Source organism: Periophthalmus magnuspinnatus, chromosome 4 (genome assembly GCF_009829125.3).
Source record: "Periophthalmus magnuspinnatus isolate fPerMag1 chromosome 4, fPerMag1.2.pri, whole genome shotgun sequence".
NCBI lineage: Eukaryota > Metazoa > Chordata > Actinopteri > Gobiiformes > Gobiidae > Periophthalmus > Periophthalmus magnuspinnatus.
This window is the reverse complement of record NC_047129.1, coordinates 11,945,932-11,969,166: the sequence shown is the minus strand read 5'-3', so window position 1 is coordinate 11,969,166 and position 23,235 is coordinate 11,945,932. Positions and strand designations below refer to the sequence as shown.

At 38.8% G+C, this 23,235-nt stretch overlaps 1 protein-coding gene across 1 annotated transcript; it reads right to left on the bottom strand.

Moving 5' to 3' along the window:
* Positions 1–3,197: 3,197 nt before the first annotated feature.
* qsox1 (quiescin Q6 sulfhydryl oxidase 1) lies at positions 3,198–23,200 on the bottom strand. Its single transcript, XM_033965126.2, has 13 exons — positions 22,766–23,200; positions 21,602–21,702; positions 20,944–20,992; positions 20,765–20,864; positions 20,112–20,202; positions 19,886–20,031; positions 17,894–18,028; positions 17,688–17,817; positions 12,630–12,752; positions 10,597–10,735; positions 9,032–9,208; positions 5,336–5,497; positions 3,198–5,260 (listed from the first exon to the last, which is right to left on the bottom strand). Exons 1-13 carry the CDS (start codon positions 23,052–23,054, stop codon positions 4,509–4,511), a joined length of 2,394 nt encoding a protein of 797 aa, XP_033821017.1. The 5' UTR covers positions 23,055–23,200; the 3' UTR covers positions 3,198–4,508.
* Positions 23,201–23,235: the final 35 nt, after the last annotated feature.

Genomic DNA, 23,235 nt, shown 5'->3' with positions numbered 1-23,235 from the left:
TATTCAGGTCAAATGAGTAGGCTACAGGACGTACAGAATGGACGTTTTATCAATTTGACCTATACGGAATCAGACGAAATCAAGTAGAGCAATAGCTTAAGAAGCAAAGGGTGGGCAGGAAGCAAGGGGCAATAACTCAAGCAGAGGGCAACTCCTTTGCCACTGCCGCTGACCCAGCCACCTCTAATTAGATCTAATATTTCAGTCGACCCCTCCATAGACATGTGCGATTCACAGATCCATCTGAGTGAACGAAGACTCCACAAATGAAACATCATATCCATCCTCTTACTCTAGGCCCATATTATACAGTATTCAACAGAAGGCGCATGTGACGTGAGCTGCAGGCCGCTTTGCATAAACAACACGAGCTGCAAAGTGCCTTTTACGCACGACCGCGGTCTTACGTTTTACGCAGATAGTTTTTAACAATCCAATAGTAACAACAATAGTAAAATAAGCTAAATAACAATACTTTAAAAGTTTTCTGAATAATTGTCAGATATGTGGCCACACACCTCATTTGTCCTGGTTCTACCCCTCCCATCTTCATCGTTGCAGCGGCGGTGATCGAAGCAGAATCCGGATGGTCCACTGTCACTCCGAGATCCTCCGTGTCTGATGCCGGACATGGCACAGAGTACGTCCCCGAGCTTTGGGAGCAGAGAGAGGGAGAGAACATGGAAAACCTTACGAGAGAGCGCCGAGAAAATTAAATTGCACTTGGGGGGCAAATTCTATTAGGGAATAGTTATTGTCTCCTGACAGCTCCTGTCCATTTGGGTAATTAGTAGAAGAGATTGGTTGAAAAAACAAATCTATTCACGTCAGAAATGATATTTTCCAATTCCCTGATTGAACCTGACCCGTAAAGCTGACACCAGGCGCTAATAGGCTCGTTTGACTCCAATCACTGGCGCCATTGCCCTGTATTAAAAGTCCATGGCCCAGATAAAACAGAATTATATTATTTATTATGCAAATATAATAATAATAATAATAATAATAATAATAATAATAATAATAATAATAATACATGGATAATAAATAGACAATAGGACATATGTATTATTATTATTATTTCATGATCTTTATTATTGTTATTGTCATCATTATTATTATCATAATTATTATTATTTTCATCATTATTATTATTGTTGTTGTTACGTTGTTATTATTATGATTATTGTGAAGTTTGGATTGTCAAACACGTATGTCAGATGCTTTTGGAGAAAACCTGATGGACAGTAGGCCTTGAACTGTCCCTCCAGCTCCACAGAGGGTAAGATGTTTGGGAGATGCTCTGGTCAGTGAGAGGGGGAGGGGCAGCAGTAAAATGGGAGGACCTGACCCTACTTGACTCTCGCCTTTAAAAGGCTCAATGTTAAAATCCAAAAGGGGATCCGGCTTTAGTTTTGATGTGATATATACCAACACCATATATTAACCTGTTTTTCATAATTTATTCATCCCTCCTCCTCCAGCTTTGTCCACAGCAGGAAGCTTTATAGTATTATTAAAGTCAGAAAGAGAGATGACAGAAAAATGCATCTCGCTGCTCCTGAATTTTAATATCAATGGCCCAGGGCAATAAACATGGATGCTGAGTGTACAGCAGAGAAGCCATCATAAAACCCCACATTGTCTAATTTATGGAAGAGAACAACAGGGCAGCAAGGTGAGCTTTTTACCCTTCAGTATAAGCTCTCAGACAACTACAATGTCCAATGTTTGTGTTGTTGTTGTCTCTGCTCCTCACAATACTCCAGCGGTTGAATTAATCTAGAGCCACTTTCCTGGTCTTACTTGTACAGACTGTAATGTGTATATGTATATTGTAATTTAGTTATATATTTATTAGATTTTTCTATGAGCATGTTTTTGTCTTGATTTCTTAATAATAATAATAATAATAATAATATATTTACAAATGTATATTTTAATAAACGATTCAGAAGTAATACATGTCATGATTTATTCAAATGTGAAGACTCTGTCCTCAATGTGAACTACTGTCTTCTGGCAGAGCAGCAGACTCATACAAGTGCTGCCAAGTTCCTCATTAACCCTCATTATAGCGAACCAGCACCAGGCTCATGTAGTGCAGTAAGCTCAGACGCTTGGGCAAAAGCTTGTGTGGAGCCATAGCATCAGGAAGCACTAGGCCCAATCCATTTACAATTACAGGTAACATAAACAGATGAACTACATTGCTGGAGAAGCTCACATGGACAGTCTATACACAGACTTTGTCCTGGCTTGGGCCGGGTTTGACTTAGTTTGATCTTGTTCTAGTTTTAATTTAGTTCCGGTTTAGTTCCAGGCTTATTCCCAGTTTAGTCCCAGTTTTGTCTCCCAAGTGGTGACTGTGCAAAAGAGTGAATGTACCCAAAAAGTGAATGCACATTTAAGTCCTAATTATAGAGAAAAATTCTACAGAGGATCACAAGATCTTGTTCCAGTTTCAAACCATGAAAATGTGTGTCAGTTAGGGCATCTCGTATGAAACTTTTGCTAAACCAATATTTTAGTCACATGAAATGATCAAACATATGAAAAAGCAACAACGAAAGAAACAAAGAAAATGCTCTGTTCTGCCTTGTGATGTCATGTAATGGTAGCTTTCAAGTTAACAGCAACCTTTTGTTCAGTAGACTGGCAATCCAAAAAACACAGTGGAGCATTTCCTGTTTTACTACATGACATCACAAGGTGGAACAAAGTATTTTCTGTTTGAGGGATGAACTCAGCCTAAATATGCAGGGTTTATGTGTTAAAAATGTGTGAATGAAACAAAACACAACTCCAGGTCTGTTTGTGATGAGGAAACACCAATATACCATAGATCATAAAATAGTGTAATATGGGCCCTTTAAACATAGCCCTTGTTTTTTAATGGTTATATGCAAAAAGGTAAGTCCACCTTGATACTCCTGACTAGCAGGAATTCTCTTTTTGTAATGCATAAAATTTTAAATTTTAAAATAAAATGTAAAAGGTGCATTAGTAACATAACCGATTATCCAAATGACCAAAATCTGTGAGTGTTTGATTCACGCAGGATATTTGAGATTGATGGGTCAAGGCACAAAGGTCAGGAGTCAAGGGATATAAAATCTTCCTAGAAACACAGCTCAGCATCAACCCCAGGTCCTTCAAGTACTCATCCTACTCTTTCATCCAAATCACTGTCTCTCAGTAGTAACATGGACCAGTCCCTGAGGGCTGCTGTGCCCACCTCCAAGTGTGTGAGGGAAGAAGGCCCACCAAAGCTGATTACGTTTTAATAAAGTTTATTATCTGCAGGGAGCTAATCCTCAAGGGTAATCTCTTCCCCTAAAGGAAAGCTGGATTATTCACTTGCTATAATCCCAATGAAATTGTTAGGATTTAGTTTGTGCAGAACAGCAGATGGCAACAGGCTTTTTCCTTCAACCTTGGATAGTTTAACCCCCCATTTTATACATACAGCACCCTGGTACACTCGTGCCTCAATGATCTTCATCAAAACAAAAAACACAAATTTGTTATTCCCAAATTTAAATCCAATCACCAATAAAAATATTTTGGACACTCAAAGCATCAAAGTAAAATGGAAATACCAAAACAAACTGATCAAATTGCAGCCTTCTTTGGGGCTTACACCTAAAGATGACAGCCTAGAAAGGGTCTTTATCAAAAATAATTTTATTGATTTGGTGAGAAAGTGTTACCATCTACAAGTTTTTTTGGTAGATTTTTGGTTTATGTCAGACAGCAGTAATGTAGGTAGCATCTAGTGGTGTTATGTGAGAATGCAGGGAGTCACCCAATAATTACAAATAGTTTCTTTAAAGTGTGCCCAGTGTTGTGTATGATGTAATATTTAAAGTGGTGGCGTTCCATCCTTTTAGTTACCCCATAAAAGATGGACTATTGGACTGTTAGACCAGTTGAAATACAGATCAATCAACCACAAACAATTCTACCAGTAATAATAGGTAAGTGGTCACAATGTAAAGTCTGATCAATATACAAAAAACTACTACTGGAAACAGTTTTGTGCTTATTGTATATCTATGGACTGTGATTCTCCTCTAAACATTGACTATAAAAGACTAAAACAACATATCTTATAATCAATCGCTTTAAACATTGATTTGACAAAACATTCTAAGACGTACCTTCTTAAATAAATTACTGATCAATTTTAGAGCTGAAAGTGTGAGGTTAAATTAATCTAAAAAAAAAAAATCTAAAATACAATACAAATGTCCTGTCATAGTTTCATAATTCCTCACAGTTAAGTGGTCAAACTGAATCTTCTGGTCCGGAGGACTTGTTAAAAAGCTGCATTCATTTAACCTGGAAACGTGGATGGCAATGGTTAATGTGGTAGGAGGCAACGTTTAAGTAGTGAGCTTAGGAGCTGCTAATCTACAGTCATCCCCTTAGCCTGACACCAGACTGTAATGTGAACCAATTGCGAACTAAATGCAAATGATCATTCTTGATTTTCCACAATTAGTTCATAGTTGAGACACTTTTGGTCGTCGTATCCTTAGCCGGTTTTTAAAGAACAAGTACATGGTCAGGAGACACACTGAAGACAGGAAATAGAGGATGACACAGAGGCTTATGTCCACTTTGGAAAAGCCTACACTAAACATAGACACCCATCCAATTCTGTGGCTCTCCCCTTCTTTGACATTATAAACCTGATGTGACAACTCTCGCTTCTGTAGATGTTTTCTTTTCTGGTTCTCAAACTCAGGCTCCATAGGCTCCAGGCCAACCATACCCAGGCCAGAGTCTAGTCCCAGCCCAAGTCCAAATATGGGCACTGGTTCCTGTTCCTCCTTTCTCTGCAGTGTTCGCCGTTTAACTCGACTGGAGGCAGCGAGAGCCTTAGCCCTGTAGTGCTGGTTTACAAAAGAGTCGAGATCCACTATATCTTCTGGTTGCGGTTTCATTCTCATGCCGACAATTACAGGTCTACTGTGTGCCCGTTTTTGCCGTCTCTCGCCCAGCCCCATGTCAGGTTTGACCCAGGGAGTAGTGTCATAGTTTTTACCACCCGCCATGTCCTCTGCAACAGCTTCATCCTGTGGACCTTCTTCCTCTTCTTCCTCCTCCTCTTCCTCTTCTTGGATAGTAGGAAGTAAAGACAGAGGATTCACTGTTGTGGCCTCTTTGACTTCTCTTCCAAGGCGTTTCTTGGCCTCAGAAGCCTGTTTTTCTCTTTGTTTTTCAAGGATTATGCTTTCGTCATCAAGAAAGTCTAAAATAAAAACACTGTGTATAGTTAGGGCAATCTGTGAGATTAATTCTATGCATTTAGAGCTATTGTTTGTACCTGTGAGAATGCTGCTATTGGAAAAGTATGATGTGAGGAAGGGAAGCACCTGATCCAGATCCCACTTGTGGTCTCCATTGAGTTTGACTGTGTGGCACAGTGGACACATCTCAGGAGATGGCCACTGGATCTTTGGGAAGTAAGGGTCCTCACTTAATGCGCCTAGAAAAGTACACAAAAATATGTACAATGTAGCATTTTTAGTGATCATACATATCACTACCCACCACGTGCATGGTGAACCCAATTTCCAAATATACAGTACATAGTGAGAATTAACAGATATCCAACACCCACAAAATCATGAAAATACTTTTACTTCAGAAAGTTGGTTAAATGTTATTGGTCAATAAAAGACAAGCAGATTAACCAAGTGACTTCCCTAAATCCATATTCCGATTCCGCATATCAACCCTAACAATATAAAACGTCACTTGAAGCTAGTTGCGTCTCATTTTATAACAGTGACCAAAAAAGTATTATTTTAGGCCTGATTTACTTACTTTACTTATGCCTCATTAAAACAAATATCAATATTATTTGTTTAGATTCTGACACCAACAAAGTAAGACCACAACTTTGCATTTCAAGTTACGTTATAGAGCCAAACAACCGACTACTTCATTAATTTGCATGAGACCCTGGAGGTGAAGTCTGCACTTAGATTCATTGCCACATCCAGTAAGGAAAGGGCTCTTCCAGTCAGCAGCTTTATCTATTGTTGTACGTTCTGTGTGCCTTGTTGTAGCATATACTCACAGAGCTAAGTGCTTTGAGGACTGGATGCAATCTGCTGTTGAACCCATTTGATCTTGTCATGAGCCTCGTAAAAACTAAGTGCCTATATGCATATGTGTACGTATGTGCCTAAGTGTGTATATGTAAATCACGCATCACTGTGTGTGTAATCTGTGGATTGATATTTTTGTGTGTTTGTGTGTGTGTGACAGCACCTAACAATGATCAATGGGCTTGTGGGACATCCCAGTGGGAGGTCTGCTGAAATAATAGATGCGGCCAAACTGGACAGCTTACCCACGTACACACACATGTAATCCCCATTTAGAGGGAGCAGACCACGTGCTCTGGGCCACCTGTCCCTTCACAACATTTGGAGAGCAAGTCCAATCTCCAAATTGAACATGAAACTGGTGGAAAGCTCAGGGGAGGAGGGAAACCTTTTTCAATCAATTAAAACTTTTTCTTTTAACATGTTTTCTTTCATGTCTTGTCAGCCCTCTCACAACAGATCTGCACTATGCACTGGCACAACTGCGTTACAAGGACACACATGTGGCAGCTCCTGGTAATAAATTGCCTGTTGTCACCGACAGAGTATTGTGTGTTTGTGTGTACGTGATAAAAAAACAGCAGAGCACCAGCAGGTCTGTCACTTTACAACACTGTCAATTTACATCCTCTCGCACCTCTCCCCCGCGCTCCGCCACTCACGATTAATCTCCGTGATATGCATGTGTACGTACTCTGCATACAGTACTTTACATAAAGGATACATCAATTTTACTAGTGCCTGGATAGGCCTGGTTGGTGGGAGGGGGCTCTTATACATATCAGCAGGTAAGTGGACACACACACACGCGTGCACACATGTGCATGCACATGTGCATGAACATGCGCACAGACACACACACACACACACACACACACACACCCACACACACACATACACACACACTGTTTCCTTATTCTAATCAGCTCACCAGGTTTGCAGCCAGGGTGACTTTAGCCATAGCAGCGATATTGAGATTGCCACAATGGCCTGTCACAAGGATGTCATCACTGCCGTGCATACATATTCATCAGGTATAAATATGTATTGTTCAGCGTGTCCAACCAGCTTCCTCAGCACTAATTCTGAGAGTGAAGCATGCACGCTACACTACAGACTCAGCTGTCATGATAAGAGAGTTGGGAGTTTTACCGAATGATATAAAGGTGACAATATGACAAAATCATGGTTTTAGAATCACATTAATATGAAGCCGCTGTAGTAGGTTCGAGGAGAGGGGGGTGTTGCATACAACTTATAAACCGGAACATTGGGGCTGGGATAGATTGTAAAGTTTGTCAGTTTGTGAGGATATTTGAACACTGATATAACAAAAGGTTTATGTTATCACTCTGAATGGTAACTATTCAAATATGTAGGGATTTAAGTATTAAAGGGCTACGCATAAAGGAACTAGCACATTGAAGTATTGTTTATTTAACATTTGTGTATTTCAATAGGTTAAACTTCCAACTCAAATAATATATGAACTTTAAATTATTTATTATTTATTTATGACAAAACTCATACTGTGATAATCTCATACAAGATAGGGCTATGGCAGTATTAGTCTATCATTAACCTATTATGTATTAAGTACATAAGGTGCAATCAGCCTTAAGCCTCTGTTTCCTATGGTGCCCTCAGGTTTGTCTGTGGATATGTGAATCAGACTCCGCCTGTTGACAAGCAGCAACAGGACGGCGCTGCCACTGCTCTTAATTCTGCCCGTGCAGGACGGCTCAGGGCCCTGGGGCCTCTTTGTTGCCAGCTAAATTAATTGTTGGGTCGCTTTACAAATAGCTGCTCTTTCATGCATGGCTGCTCTCGAAAGGAGGGGCGGGCTGCTAAAGAGCTTCACTTTAGGACAGGGGACAGGAGGGGTAGAGTGGGCAGAGATGGAGCCTGGTGTCCACTGGGACATGCTGCCACTCACTGCTCTAAATACCAAACCCTCCGGTTCGCCTCTCTACTGCACCCCTTTTATTCCTGTAGACCCCGGCCCTCCATCATGACTACTCCACTCCTCACAACACGCCGGCACTTGACCCGTGCCGCGAACGCTTGTCGGGAGGCATATGACTGGTTAAGAGGAGGGGCTGCTGCTTGTGTGGTGGTCTCTGCCACCTGCTGCCACACAATACTACAGGCTTTGTGTGTGTGCCACAGGCAGCTGGGCTTCTGCTCTGTGAGGATGCTGTGCTATTACTTGTTAAGCGGAGAATATGAGTCCCAGGGGAGGAGGAGCGCAAAGAGAAATACAGCAATATGGAAAGAGGAGGAAGACGGATGAGACAGGACTGAGCACTGCTGGAGTGTCAAGGGAGCAGGCACCAAAAGAGAGGGGTGTCCTGGGCCCTGCTGCTCACCACAAGCTGTCCCTGAGACACGAAGGGACGCCACAAAACAGTCATTTAACAAAGTGAGCTGTTAATGACAGTCGTGTGCCTAATACATCAGATGAGCCTAGACAAAAGAACAAGCACACTCCGGAGAGTTGTTTAGCTCTTTGGAATCAATTGAGGGATATGAATACGGTGACAAAAGGAATTCCAATGGCATTCTAGATGAATATAAAATCTAAGCATAAGTAATTGTGCTTAGATTTATATGTGGAAACTCTAAATTGCTCAAATCAAGAATGTACTAAAGCAAGTAGTAACAAGGCCACACTGGATATTGTTAAGAGAGGCAGTCATGGCTGAGACTTAAACAAGTGATCCTGGAAAGACTAAGACCACACGACAGCTGGTGTCTGATCTGTGGATCCGTCTTCCCTCGACCCCTCACCCTCTTTAGTCTTACTACTAAGAACGCATTTAAAGAGAAAAACATTCATAAGTATGAACTTCCTTGAATTCCTTATTATCATATTTTTAATAGAAATAATAATTAAAAAAAAATACCTGCCAATCTGTTATTGACCCAGTTGTGCCTTGACCAGAGCCAGATGACTGCAGACGAGGAAGTAGAGACATCGAACAGGTTCTCACGGACCATGCTCTCAAAGTGCTGTGCACACTCTCTGCAGCCGAAGAATGTACGCACATACTCCCTCATGGCAGTCAGCACCTCCAGGGCATCTGAGAGGAAAGACAGTAAAACATCATACATGTAAACTTTAATATGACGTATGTGGCCTGTCATCATGATTACGTGTGCTAATGTACTAATTAATAGTAACGGATTAAACAACTTCAAGACATTCCCATTAAATTAGAGTACATTCATTAATAACTGAATGCAAAAACAATCTCAGTAAGTGAGAGATTACCTGATTTCATAAAAAGGTGGACTAGTTACTGATGTGTATACAAAACAGCTGCCAGTCCCATGCCTGGTTACTGCAGTTGGGACCATCCTTTTGAATTTGCTTCAGTGTAAAGTCTGGTAATGGCCTTGGATTCCCACGGTTATGTGGGCCAGGAGTCAGAGAGAGCTGGGTTAACCCCATATTGTGATGAATAATCTATGTGAATAGGATAACCCAATCTGGATATTAAATACAGTTAACACTCTGTGTGAAAGATGGTCCCACTGTAGTCTCAGGAGCTCAACAGTTCAATAACAGATTTTTACAGGTTTTCTGAATTTTGCAAAACTCTCAGATGAAAGCTTTAAGGATGACAATTTAAATGAGTAACAAGTCCCTTTATTCCATTTCACAAAATATTACAATGCAACAGTAAATACTGTTCACAGTTTAATAAGATGTTTAGTACAGTCAGCATGTCTATTATTTAATGTTGTGCGGGGCAGATGGAAACTCTTTGGACACATCCATCTGTAAGTCACTGGACGGTCTGTAAACCTCCGGATTAACCTCTGTGTGTTGTGAGAGAGATTACCCACTCTGGCGGGAGCCCAGCCTTCGGTCATCTGCCTGTTTTATTAACCACTAACATCCCTCTAATCTAGTATAATCCCTTCACACCATTACAATTAGGCTGTACTTTAGTTAGAACAAAAATAAAAAAGAATAAAAACTGATTATCATAACTGAGGGAGATTATTCCTTTTGATGTTAAACTGGGTCAGTGAGACATGACATTCCAGGAATATTTTGTTTACAAACAGACCTCATCCTCACTTCCTTCCCCAGGAACTCGGTGCTCATTTGGAACTAGGTGCGTTGTTATAGTATATATTTGATAGTATTTTTAATAAAAATAATAATAATAATAATGGATTATTGTAGAATCCATCACACAAACATTATAACTATTTACCAACTGTTGCTTTTTGTTTGTCTTATAGGTGGACAAAAATTCAGGTTTCAAGTTACTGTTTGTGGTATACACTCCTTGACATTAAACATTTTTATCATTTTATAAGTAGATAATGTTTTGGATGTGTAATCAATGTTCTATTTGTATTTTCCAGGTGATTAGATAAAGTTAAAAAGTTAAAATGTCAACAAGTCATTTGATTTTCTCTTGTAATGTGTAAATGCATGCTTGTTTGCCAATACCTGATGCCCTGGAGTTGATGGCTTGAACTGTGAGCACATGGAAGAGGGTCCACACTCCACATGGATACCCCCTGAAGTGTGGCTGGGACCCCTGGCAACCCACCCACCTCACCCCTTCAGGTAACGCTGTGTCTGGGGCCTGGAAAAAGATTAAAAGTAAAACAAAAAAACAAAAAAAACCAATGGGAAATGAGTTTAACACTTTACATGTCTTATCCTGTGCTAACCTGTTTAACCTGGGCGGGTCCATGTACTTTCCAAATCAATGACAAGTCAATCCCAGGTTAATGGCGCAGACCTTCGCTAATGAACCAAGCTGCCCAGATCTCTAACCAAGAGCCCAACTGGATTCCACAACATATTTTCTCTGACATAAAGTCGTTTCTTTCCCTCTGCTGGCTTGCAATTGCTGGTGATTGACAGTGTTACTCAGATGTCAATAGTAAAGATTTTGTATGTGCATAGCTCGTGTGCGCAAAGTCCATTTCCTCAGAGGCAAAGTCTATTCATACCTTCCCATTGATTCATTGATTCATTGACTTGCTTGCTAAAAGCTAATGATGTAAGTAAGTGACTCTTTCAATTTGCGTGAAGCCATATAGTGAAGGCATGCAGGCTTCATTCCAAAAACAACAGCACATAGATTTCAGCTGTGCGAGCTGGCACCGAAACAAGGGCAAAGTGCATATTGAGAGATCATACATTTAGATGGAGAATACAGAATAAGCACTGTGCAAAATTCATACTTTTCTGGTTAGGTATCTCACCATAATCAAACATGACTGCTCTGATTATTGTAGAAATATCACAACTTAACATTTATTCATGATTACTGACAGCATAACCAAACAATAATTAAACAATAATAAAAACCTTAATTCCCTTTGATTAACACTGTCTAATAGATCACAATTCCACTGGTACGTAGCTAGCTAATAAAGTGTAATAAAGTTAATGTGACACATAAAAAGCACTTTTAGGCTTTAGGCGAATTAAAATTACCTCTAAAAAATTATTGTTTTTAGCTGTTACTATTACATTGTTACATGAATAATCATGGTGAACCAAGTAATCTTGCCATCCTTATTCTTTTTTCCTTAAGTCTTTGTGGCCCATAGACTTCATTCAACATGGAAGAAGAGCAGAAAGGGCAAATAGTCAAAACTGTGAATCTTACACTGAGACTGGCATTAGTGCTGCAGCTGAGACCACTCGACCACAGGGCAACACTAGATCCCTATACTTTTTCACTTATGCACTAACAGTCAGAAGTCATAAACTGTTTTTTCTTGTTTTAATCTTTATGTGAGTATCACTTCAAAATAGGAATCTTTTGATCAATTATCGTACTCTGAGCTGATAAAATGTCTGCACTGACAGCGACCTTGTAACACAGTCAGATGACGAGACTACTTTTGGATACTCATGTAACAATATGCAAATCTCATGGCACAATATTATCACAGCATTCATTTCTCAGTATATTTATTGTGATATTGTGGAGAGGCTAACAGAAGTATAGAAATGCTATTTTTTCCTTCAATGCGAAGCCTTTGATGTAAATCATTAGGGTCATTTTCCAAAGAATTAACATATAGAAGTGCTTAACATTTTTCTTCATGTTGTCTGCACTGAAATGGAGCAAACAATCACGGTATACACTTCCATCTGTTTTTATTTTTTTAGGCTGCTGCTGCAACAAAACAATACATATAAGCAAAGACATTTCATATATCATATATATGACAGCCCACAATATTACTATGAGGTGATATGTTACTGTTACTGTTCCTGCTCTCTACTCTCACATTCTCATATCACTTCTTTTTAGATGACCCTACGCTCAACTCTTTACAGCCGTCTGCTTGTCTCTCATATTTCTTTTCCTCTGGGACATAAGACTTCTTGAGGCACAAAACCTCCCTCTCCTCCTATATACACTTTTTAAAATATTTTTCCCTGTTACGTAATGAATTACACTCTAAAACCACAAAACAGACATGTACATAATGTGCATGTTTGTTAATGTTTACCTGTGCTGTGTTATCCAGGGCTGCTCTGAAGGCATCATAAGACACCTCGTTGCCATACTGGTTTTGAAGCCAAGAGTCAATGTACCTTAATGAGTTCATTACAACAGGGCGGCCTGGGAAGTACTGCAAAAAGAAAATAAAGAAATTATTATTAATTTATTCTAAGGAAAAGGCTCAGAAATGAAATCCCAATTTGAGTTTAATCAAACTGCAAATATCCTCATTGTACCTGTAGATTAAACCCATAAAAATATATTCTGAAATTCATGGGATTCTTGTAATAGTTTATCAGTTCATATTTGACTCTCAAATCAAACATTAATGTGTGCTAACCCTGTGCACTCTGAACAGAATCCTACTTTTTAAACCTAAACTTATCGTATCATAATACTTGTCTGAAATGTTTTATTTTTTTTAGTGCATCAGTAACCTTCATTTTTTTCCTTATGGTTGCAAACTACAACACATCCAAAATGAAAATAAATAGGCCTTCACGTTACACCCGATCAGTGTAAACTCTATAGTGGTTTATTTATCTCTCCTAACGCTGCGTTACCATGGCAGCAGGCCACGGTGTGAGGAAACATGAGACTGTAACTAGCAGACTTAAGCACATAAAGAAAAGAGGAAATCCGGCTGATGGCTTTCTGAGACTACTGTTGACAGAGGCCGAGCAGACACAGCCAAATGCTTTTTATAAGTGTATCTGTGACAATGGAAACTACTGTGAGACCCAACAGTGAGCGAGCTACAATAATTTCATATATTCTACTTAAATGTACTCCCCATTGTTCAAAGTAAGCCTGAATATTGGAATAGCAGCCAATAATTATGTCACTTCCCAGAACAGCACATTTAAAGGATTAAGGATTTTACTAAAACGGGCAAATATTTTTACTGTTACTATAGTTTTTTTTACTTTGCCTTCTAAGTATCTGTCAGTTGCCCTATTATGTGATAACTTAACCAGGCCTCCACATATAACCTGTTCTACACTATTTTTAGAATTTAAAAAAAAATCATAATAATAATCAGTATATAAAATCACAAAACAAAGTGTGTATTTAAGTAGGTAAGAAAATCAGTGAGACGTGCATTGCTGACAACTTAAATGTGTGCTCCTCTAAGGCCCCTGTGTGCAGCCTGTATAGAGAAGGAGATAATAGGTTTATCCATGGGTCTGAAGTCTAACCAGTCAGAAAAGCCCATCAAACATACATTTGAATTTAGACATAGGAGAAAAGGCAGGTGTCTCCTCTGTAATGGACTTAGCTCATCCATGACCAAACCAATGTTATTCATGGACCTTCTGTCTACCTTCCTCGAAGGTTCTCAAGATTAGGCTCTTTTTGAGAACTGCACCACTCAATGTTTACACAGAGAATTAAAAAAAGATAAGTAATACTGGCTTCTTTTGTTGTGAATGATAAAGTACACAATATGTAAACTAATTATTATTTAATTTACCTGTGACGCTGTGAGAATGCATTTCTACCACCAATGACACCCATACAACAGACTGCTTCAAGAAATATATTAAAATTAAAATAACCTCTAATATTAGAAAGAAAAAGAAAAATGCAATATCTCATAAAAAAATATTTATATGAAATGTTTAAAAATGTGAATGGGCTACATCATTTTGCCTTACAATGCTGAACTGTACAAATGATTTTTGAGTCTTTGCTGCTACACTCACTCAGCACACCTCACCTCCCTTAACCCGCCTGCCTCCTGTCCCCATTCGAGCCGGACCATGACAATCCCCTTCACCCCAGCAATATGTCATCCCTGATCCGATTAGCATCACAGCACTTGAGAAACCGCAGCGGGCTTCTTGTGGAGAGGGTCCAGGGAGAGAGAGGCATCTGCTGGCTGTTAGATGGGCAAGCAATCTCCACATCAAGACCAAAACAACTGTCAGGTCTTTTGTTGAATTCCTTTGAAGTTAAAATATATTCCAAGCCACAAATAACAAATAAACCACAAATGACCAGAATAAAAAAAAAATTAAAAAAAATCTATCGCTGGGTTTGAGATGACATCACAACATTCTACAGGCCAATAATATTTAATACGGATGGGGCTGCAAAAATTGTAAAAATGTAGATTTAGTGAGTTCTATGGTCTAGTCAATAATTGAAATTATCAGGTTCGTCTGTGAATTTACCTTTTGGATATTTGATGACAAAGAACAATGTTATCAATAGGAAAAAATGGCTCTTGCTCCCTATTTGCATGTACAACATCATCACAACAAATTCTGAAAACCACCATTTGCGAAATAAAAAAGGCTAAATTTAGAGTCACTAGTTCTAAAACAGATCTGTGTTTATCTATGGCGTGAGAAGGTGTAGCCAAAGCCCCTAATTCTTTGTTTTATTCCCGTCTCCTCTTGGCTCAAGGGCTTCTTTCAAGAAAAGCAGGATAGAGGTGTAATCCTTAAAAACCTCTATGTAATGCCCTCATGCTTCCCAAGATCCCCCATTTTAATCCGCATCTGCATGTAGAGCATTCATAAATCCGACTTCAGCCTGACAAGACACTAAATCTAGTAATTTTATCACTGCATGCAAAACAAAAAGAGGAGAAATTACGCACAAACATGTTTATAAAGAACAGACAAAGGATATTGGAACATTGATTGTTGTTGCATTTTTATGCACTAGAATATAAAAAAATAAACTCCCAGTGCCAGGATGTTGTCACCAGTTGAGGTGTTCAGTGAAGATGACATCTGCACTGTGTCAGAATGGAGTCACTGATTTAATTAAATGAGTCATGTTTGAAGATCAGGTGTCTATCACATGCTCTATGAACTAGTCACTTCAGTAGAATAATATTATATCAGTTATATATATCTAGGGCTGTGCGATGAATCAAATCTTAACTGAGATAAAGATTCAGTCATTTATAATTGCCAATGCCAATACTGGTTGGTTCAGACTTAGGAGCAACAAATGTAACAATTTGTTGTGTTAAAATGGAAATGAAAACTCTATATTGTTTATGTTATGGAAATTATAATTGTCTTTTGTTTATTTTTAAATAAAACATAAAAATTAATTTAAAATTGAGATTGTCAAGTACAAGGAAAAAATGTATTTTGTGATACATTTTTTTGGGATAACATTATAAACTTGTGTGTAAAAATGCAATGTTACACTTACAAAATTAAGTGTCTAACAAGTCAGCCCATGAGATTTAGCCCTTTTGTTGCAGTCAAAAGTCAATAGGGGCGTCATATGCCTCCTTAGACAAAGCCCTTCAGAACAACTGGCCCATTCTGGTAGGGGACAAGCTAAAAATACCACTGGGACCTCCTGCTATTGACTAAACAAACTAGAGCTAATGGGAGGCCACAGCGAGCGGCCCCACACACACGCCCCTCGTAAACACACAAGCGGCACAACTCCTCCCCAGAGGGAGAGAGAGAGAGAGAGAGGGGGACCAGGGAACACAGAGCAGATCAGGGACAAGGGAGCAGTGGAGCCAAGGGGTACATGCACCTTTACGATATGGACAGCGGATGAGCCCTGGCAAAATTATAAATAAGTAAGCAGGAAAACAAATTTACATATTCAACAAATTGAATAAAAAATGTGAAGAAATTCAAGTTAAATGTAAAGTAGCAGTTGCAAAAATACTGACATACTCTGTAACATATTGTAGTGGTCTGATATTTTGGGGTTTTTTTTCAGAGTTGACGACTTTTGTTGTCCCTGAAACTGTTTATGTGTTGTCAATGTAACTTCTTTTGTATGTGAAATTTGGTTGCTATGACAACAAGTTGATGTGAAGGTCTTATTCTGTCTACACTGGTCTGTTTTGGAGACTGGCTCCACTGAATTGAGAATGCTGATGTTAAGCTCTTGTTTAAGCGTGAGTTTCGGCCTACAGTAGCCATTGTGTTCAGAAAATAAACAACCAGAACAAATTCTGAGTGTTTCCTTACACAAGAATGCTACAAAATCATGATGACTTTTTTTTTTACCAAATATGTTTAATTTATTTAGGCAAAAGGACAGAGTCAATAATAATGATAAAGTAAAGGGTAGTCCAAATTAGGTCAAAATTTCCAAACCTTATGACATGCTGTTACATTTTTTCTCTGCCAAATGAGTCATTTAGATTTTTTTTGAGTACAATGTTTTAAAATATGCCTATTATCAATAAAACAATCACTGGAACAAATTGCAAAAACTGGGCCAAAAAAAGTAATACACTAATAGGCTAAAGCTTGTTCTAAAGTAAGACCTACCAAAAGAAAATTATTATTTATAATGATATTTTGACTATCAACTATATATAAAAAGGAAAAAAAAACAAACAACTTAAGTTATCCAATTGCTCCAAAATATAGGCTATTGAAATATCTATGATATGATGACATTGAGGCCCTGTTGCATGGTCATTTGGTAAACCTGGGGTATGTTTTACTGAGAATACTACTGCAGTTTGCCAGCAATGCCCCTAATAAGATAGGACGCTAAAAGCTGAGTATGGCAGTTTTAATTCCCCTGGAAGCACTGATATGGTCAACAGTACCCAGGAGAGTGGCTGAGGTGGGCAAAACATAACATTTTTTTTAACATGCAAATATACAAATAATTAATTAAACAAAATAAATGTTGCAACTTTTATAAATAATGTTTCATGCTCTAATTATCTGACATTTTGTGTTTAGTCTAGACTTGACACCTTTTGTTGTCCTTGTGACTGTTTATCTGTTGTTGTTTTTAGTGTAACTGCTTTTGCATGTGGCACGTCGTTGCTATGCCGAGTTCATGTGAATGTTCTATTCGTCAGTTACTGGTCTGTTTTGGATACTGCCTCTAGTGAGTTAAGACTGTTGTTGTTTTGCTCTTGCTTTGGTGTAGGTTACCGTTAAAGTAGACCCTACATTCAGAATAAGCAACCAAAACTATTTTGACGTGTTTCCTTACTCCAGAACGTTACAATACAACCAAAATGTGCAAAAGGGCCACAGCATTGAGTCAGTACATAATGCTGTTTTACTCCCCATCTAGTGGTGAAATAGAGCAACTACAACATTACCTTTGCCAGGACACAAATGTACTTCTTCAGAGAATTTAGGTCCTTTCCTCTGATAACAGGGTAAGCAGACACTTCAACCCGCAGTGAGTAGTGCAGTGCAGACTCCAAATCTGCCATGTACACCCTAGACCTGAACACAAAGCCAACATTAACGTAAAAAATAAATGCAATATTTGATCTCCTGTCATGTTTGTATCTATTCTTACGCATTGAAATGTCTCCATGGCTCATTTGTATTGTTGCTCTTGAGGTTGACTTTATTTGGGGTTGGCTTTCCTGAACGCTCTACTCCTGGCAGCCTCTGGAGGGCGTAGGAGTAAAAAGTACGGGCCTGAAATTTTCTGTGAAAGACATAAGCCATTCATTAGATACATTTTACATAAATTATGAATATTTTGGTTGACATTAATAAATAAAGTCTAAAACATACTAATAAATCAATTAATCCTCAAAATGTGTTCAAATGTTTTGCGTACATTTCACAGCAAATATTCAATTGTGATTAATGAGATGATAAACAGTTTGTATTAGTACGCATGTCAAAACATTGATTATGTATTCTTATTATGCACAATACAAGTACATATGAAACAAATGCATACAGGAACTCTATCCTTTGCTCTCATTTAACTCTTGACTGTACAAAAAATCATTAAAAGCGCTCTCGTCTGGGTTAGCAAGCAAGTGCCATGATGCTAGCTCCGAATGGTAATAAGAAGGATGGATACGACAGGCCACACTCTCTCACTGTGACTCAATTACACCTGTGTGTGCGGTGGGTGTGTACAGATGTGGAGAGCACACCATTCATTCAGCCAGAGCTCTCCAGGGCCAGCCACTGCCACATGGGGGAAGGGGGGGGGGGGGGGGGGCTCTAGGGGGGTGAGCAGGGGGGGGGGGGGGGGGGGGGGGGGGCGCTCACCTGGGACCAACGCACATTACATGCATGACGAATGTGAGACGCCGTCGTCGCACTCCGCACCCTCTGCCTCTTCCACACACATCTCCCAGGATCAATCAGACATTCACTGATGACGGGAGGCCATCTGTCGCGGTGCGCGGCTGGGGCCTTGTTTGGCAGGTGAAGCCAGAAAAGCAATGGCATTGTTTTCATGCAAGAAATTAAAAATCCTCCCCTCTGTACAGTGATGGAGATGAGGGGGGCCGGTGGAGGGGGGAGCGACGGAGGGTGAATAAATAAATCAGCAATAAATCATTTCCTTTTTGCATTTGTCAACTAAAAAGAGTCCTCTTTGCATGCCAAGTTATTGAAACCAGCACACAAAGAGGCCGAAACAGCAGATGAATTTGCAGGGCGAGGGACGATCAGCAGCGCTTTATGATGTGAATAATGGAAGCGATTTTGATGCTGTGATCCCATTAAAGGGCCAGATGTTTAAAAGTATTTCTATGAATACGGTTCAGATAATGAGATGAAGCCTCTCGGCTCAAATTAAAGTGGCTGCATGTGGAACAATAAGAAATAAGGGAGGTGGTGTTTGTGTGTTTTCAAATGAGCACAATGCAATTATTTAGATTACAAAATATGTACATTAGATCTGCAGTCCTTTAGTCGTTTGATTAATCAATAAATCGGTAGATGGTGTCCTAGCTGACCAAATGTTTTATTAGTTCACTCATTCCTGAATTCTTGAGGGGGATCAAATACATATCTATCTACCTGTCTACCTACCTACATATACACTCATCTACCTATCAAATTGTTGTATTAGGGTAAAAGATCCTAATAATTGTGTGAGCTTTTGATCCACCGTTATGCACAGGCTATGTATTTGATCAAGAATTTCTTTAGCAGCACTAATGTACATATAGTAAAAAGTAAAAGTACACAATGTTGTAACTGTTCATCAAAAATACTGAGTAACTTTCAGAGATTGATAAATTGGTATGATATGTTCCAGCTATATGAGCATGATGGGTTGTTGACCGCATATTTAGACAATTACTACATTGTTTTACTCACAACAAACTCAAGGAACCAAACTATGCACTCTTCACTGCTGACAAGAATAACAAGCAACAGACTGTATTCAAAATAAATTTAAGCCATCGTCCCCTAATTGTTTTGATATAACTGAACCACAATAATACTGGTCAGTATGTGTTGTTTTAGAAATAAGTATGCATACATTCATGTTAAAGTGAAACACATCTTTTAAATACCAGTAAATGCTTACACTTTGAGTTGTGTGTAATTGCCTCCTGGATAGTAGAGGTAACAGGATGGAAAGTCCGTCACACCCAGTTCAGACACCAGAGCTTCCTCCGTGTTCAAGACTCTCCTCACTGCTATGTTCTCAAACTGCAGCAGGTCCAGTGTCACCTGAACAACACAATTAACAGAAAGAAGATTATATAATAATATAAAATAAATAAAACTAATAACAACTGATGAGCCTGTACCTCTCTGCCAATGTAAGACTTTAAGTCCTCAAAGATCAGAGCTAAGTGTTGGACATTATTGGTCTCGAAGAAACTATCAATTTCTGCTTTGCTGGAAAGAAATACAAGCAAATAACAATAAATACAAAATATAATCTGCACATTGTTTTAAGTATACAGCTTCATCATATTTTAAAATGTTAATTGATTTTAACAATACTATATTTTTCTTCTAGTTATTAATTCTTCAGTACATTTACTTGGGAGATTTCCCTTCATGGGATTTTTTGGCTTCCAAGGAATGCTCAATTCATTTTGGCAAATTTGTATTTTCTGATCTGTGCATCATTGAAATTCTCTTTAAGAGGAAGGATCCTTTGTCACCAACATTTGAGAAACTGGTACATTTCTAGAAAACTAAAGGAGATTTTGTACATGAGGAAACACAATTACTTTTTACAAACAATGGAATCCTTTTTTCTCTGCTGTAAAGTTAATGAAGTTAATGATGATAACACTAACTCTTTTACATATGTGTGCTAGCCCCGTTATTTGTTCTCCATGAAGTTGTTTGTCCTAGTTTCCCATTTGATTATTTTCACTTAATGTTTTTGTATTTTTATTGTTTGTATCATCTTTCTCTTTGTTTATTATTGTAAAAAGTACATCATTACCTGGTGGGCTCCAGTGGGGGGCAGGCAGGGGGCCATGGCTCCTCATGCTTTTCTAGTTTATCTATTATTGCCTGACGAAGACCTCGAACATCACGATGAGCTTTGAGTGAAACACCATTACATATGTATAGCTCTTACACATACATTAGAGCAAAGATATAATACTTGTGTCTTTTTACCTCGTAATGACTGTCCTTTAGAGTCTGCCTTTGAATAGGCATTGAAAAACTGTTAAGTAAAAAAAAAAGAGATGAGAGAAAGAAAAGCAGATTGGATATCACTGTCCTCACTCAACCATAAAGGACCATATTGTGTAATGTTGGCTTAAAAAACGTCTTCCTCTCTGCGTTTCTGGAGCCGAAACTGTTTCCTGGTTGAAATGAGTCGCAGATGTTAAAGCCCCATTGTATTTACACAGAAGGGGCTCTTGTTTGAGTGGCCTGTGCTTAATGACAGAGAAAGAGACATAGGGGAGAGGACCAGAAATGCCAACATCTGCTGACTAAGCATAATATGTACAAATGCAGATGCCAAGTGTGTGTTTCTGGGGGACAAAACAGAGATCATAGAATATCATGCAAGCTTTTAATTTAGAGGTCAAATTAACAAACACTGAAAATAAATATGTAAGTTTCTTATTCAACAAAATATATGTTCTACTTCCATTTAGTTTGTGCTAAAGTTTGTGGCAATATTAGCCTAAACAAAGACGCCTAAATGTTAAATAGATGCTGCAGTTAATTAAACATCATATCCAAACCACTGCATACATTGTTTATTTTACATGTCAGACAGGTTTGAGCAAATACGATAGATGCAGGTCTTGTCGAGTGATACCTTTAGAGTGGGGTAGCCTCTGATGCTGTAGTTGGTGCAAACTTTCCTGTTACTTTCATCAGCGCAGTCAATGGCGGACAGGTCCACAGCTGGTTTCCACTCTGTCACACATGCGCAGTCATGGTAAATATTTAATTTGATTTTACTTCACCTCATTTATTCTGGAAAAGTCATTGAGTGTAAACAAGCCTGCACTTTAATCTGTCAATAAAACTGGTAAGCCAACTCAATAGTCATGGCTGTCACTTCACTTGTGGTTTTCATATTTTTTTAATACTTCTATGGGCCTATTTTATTATATAAGCTTACAGCAGAATGACAAAAGGAGCGCTGGGCAATTAATAGACTTTTAATCAAGATTCAGTCATTTCTAACTGCCAATGAAAAGCGGGCTGTTTTTAAATCAAGTGGTCTACAGCAAATCAATAGAAGTACATAGTTGGGAGGAGAGTGCAGAGTTTGGAAGAATACATTTGATATTTTTTTGTGTTAAATTGGCAAGATAATTGTTTATCTTCAGGAAATTAATATTAAAAGCAATGTTTGTATTTTGTTTTTAATGAGTTAACATAAAATTAAATCCAAATTGTCATTGACCAATATGAGAAAAGAATTGTGATAAATAATGTTGTCATAGTGCCCTAGAAATGACCAAAAGACATGCACATATAATAGTGTCCTTGGACCATTACTGACATATCTTTAACATGTTAATTAATAGTCATAAGTAACAACACAGTGGCCTAGTAGAAAATATCTCCTCAACTGTAAGAATGATGTGCACAGAAAGATATTTGATAGAGGGCTGATGTTATGAGATCAGTGACAATTGTGTGTGAACCAAAGAGCTGAAATGCCCCATGACTGTGCCAGGGCCTCATAACAAGAAAACACTGCAACCAACTCTGCACTTGACATTCAGAGAGTTATCTGTCAGAACTGTATTTACTTTGGGGTAGGACTGTTTCACAAGAATTATGGCGAGTTGCACAAAACACACAAAATGAGCTCTAATGAACACCAGATAAAGATACTTGTGCAACTTTGTAACCCGTAGCCTAGATCTATGCAACCCAAAATAATAAACTATGCATGTGTAGATAGTTAACTATAACCTTTTAAAAGAGGAACAAGTTACGTGACAGTCAGCGTGGCTGTACTAACCTTTAATATCTCTTGCCAAATTTTTGTAAGTGGTTGAAAATGCGACGCAATGTCCGCACCACGAAGCGTAAAACTCCACAACAATCGCGGCTGTGGAGTTGACCAAAACGGACTCAACAGTCTCAGGAGTTAGCAATATGATCTGGTCAGTAGCGGTGTACAGCCCAGCCTCCGTACTCGAGGGAAAAAACAGAGACAAGATGCTAAAAACTGCAAACATTGTCATTTTTGCATGTCCTTGCATTTTCCTATATGACCGAGACGTGGCACGGCCGCTGCACCGCGCCATCTTCTCCGTCCAAGCAGCAGCAGCAGCAGTTACGCGCTAACCCTGGCTCTCACCTCGGTCAGAACTGAACCAGGCAACTTTCCACCAAAAGTTCTCTCAACTTTTTCCCTCCTCCTCCTCCTGCTGGTGCTGCTGCTCTACAGGCGGCCGAGGTACTCCCATAGAGGGGATTTTATAAAAC

Excerpts from the sequence above, each read along its gene's own strand:
- qsox1 (XM_033965126.2), bottom strand. The coding sequence starts at position 23,054 with ATGGCGCGGTGCAGCGGCCGTGCCACGTCTCGGTCATATAGGAAAATG. Across the intron at positions 18,029-19,885 it reads AATTACACACAACTCAAAGT|AAAATTTCAGGCCCGTACTT; the intron begins GTAAGCATTTAC and ends TGTCTTTCACAG. Across the intron at positions 5,498-9,031 it reads GGTCAATAACAGATTGGCAG|GCGCATTAAGTGAGGACCCT; the intron begins GTATTTTTTTTT and ends GTACTTTTCTAG.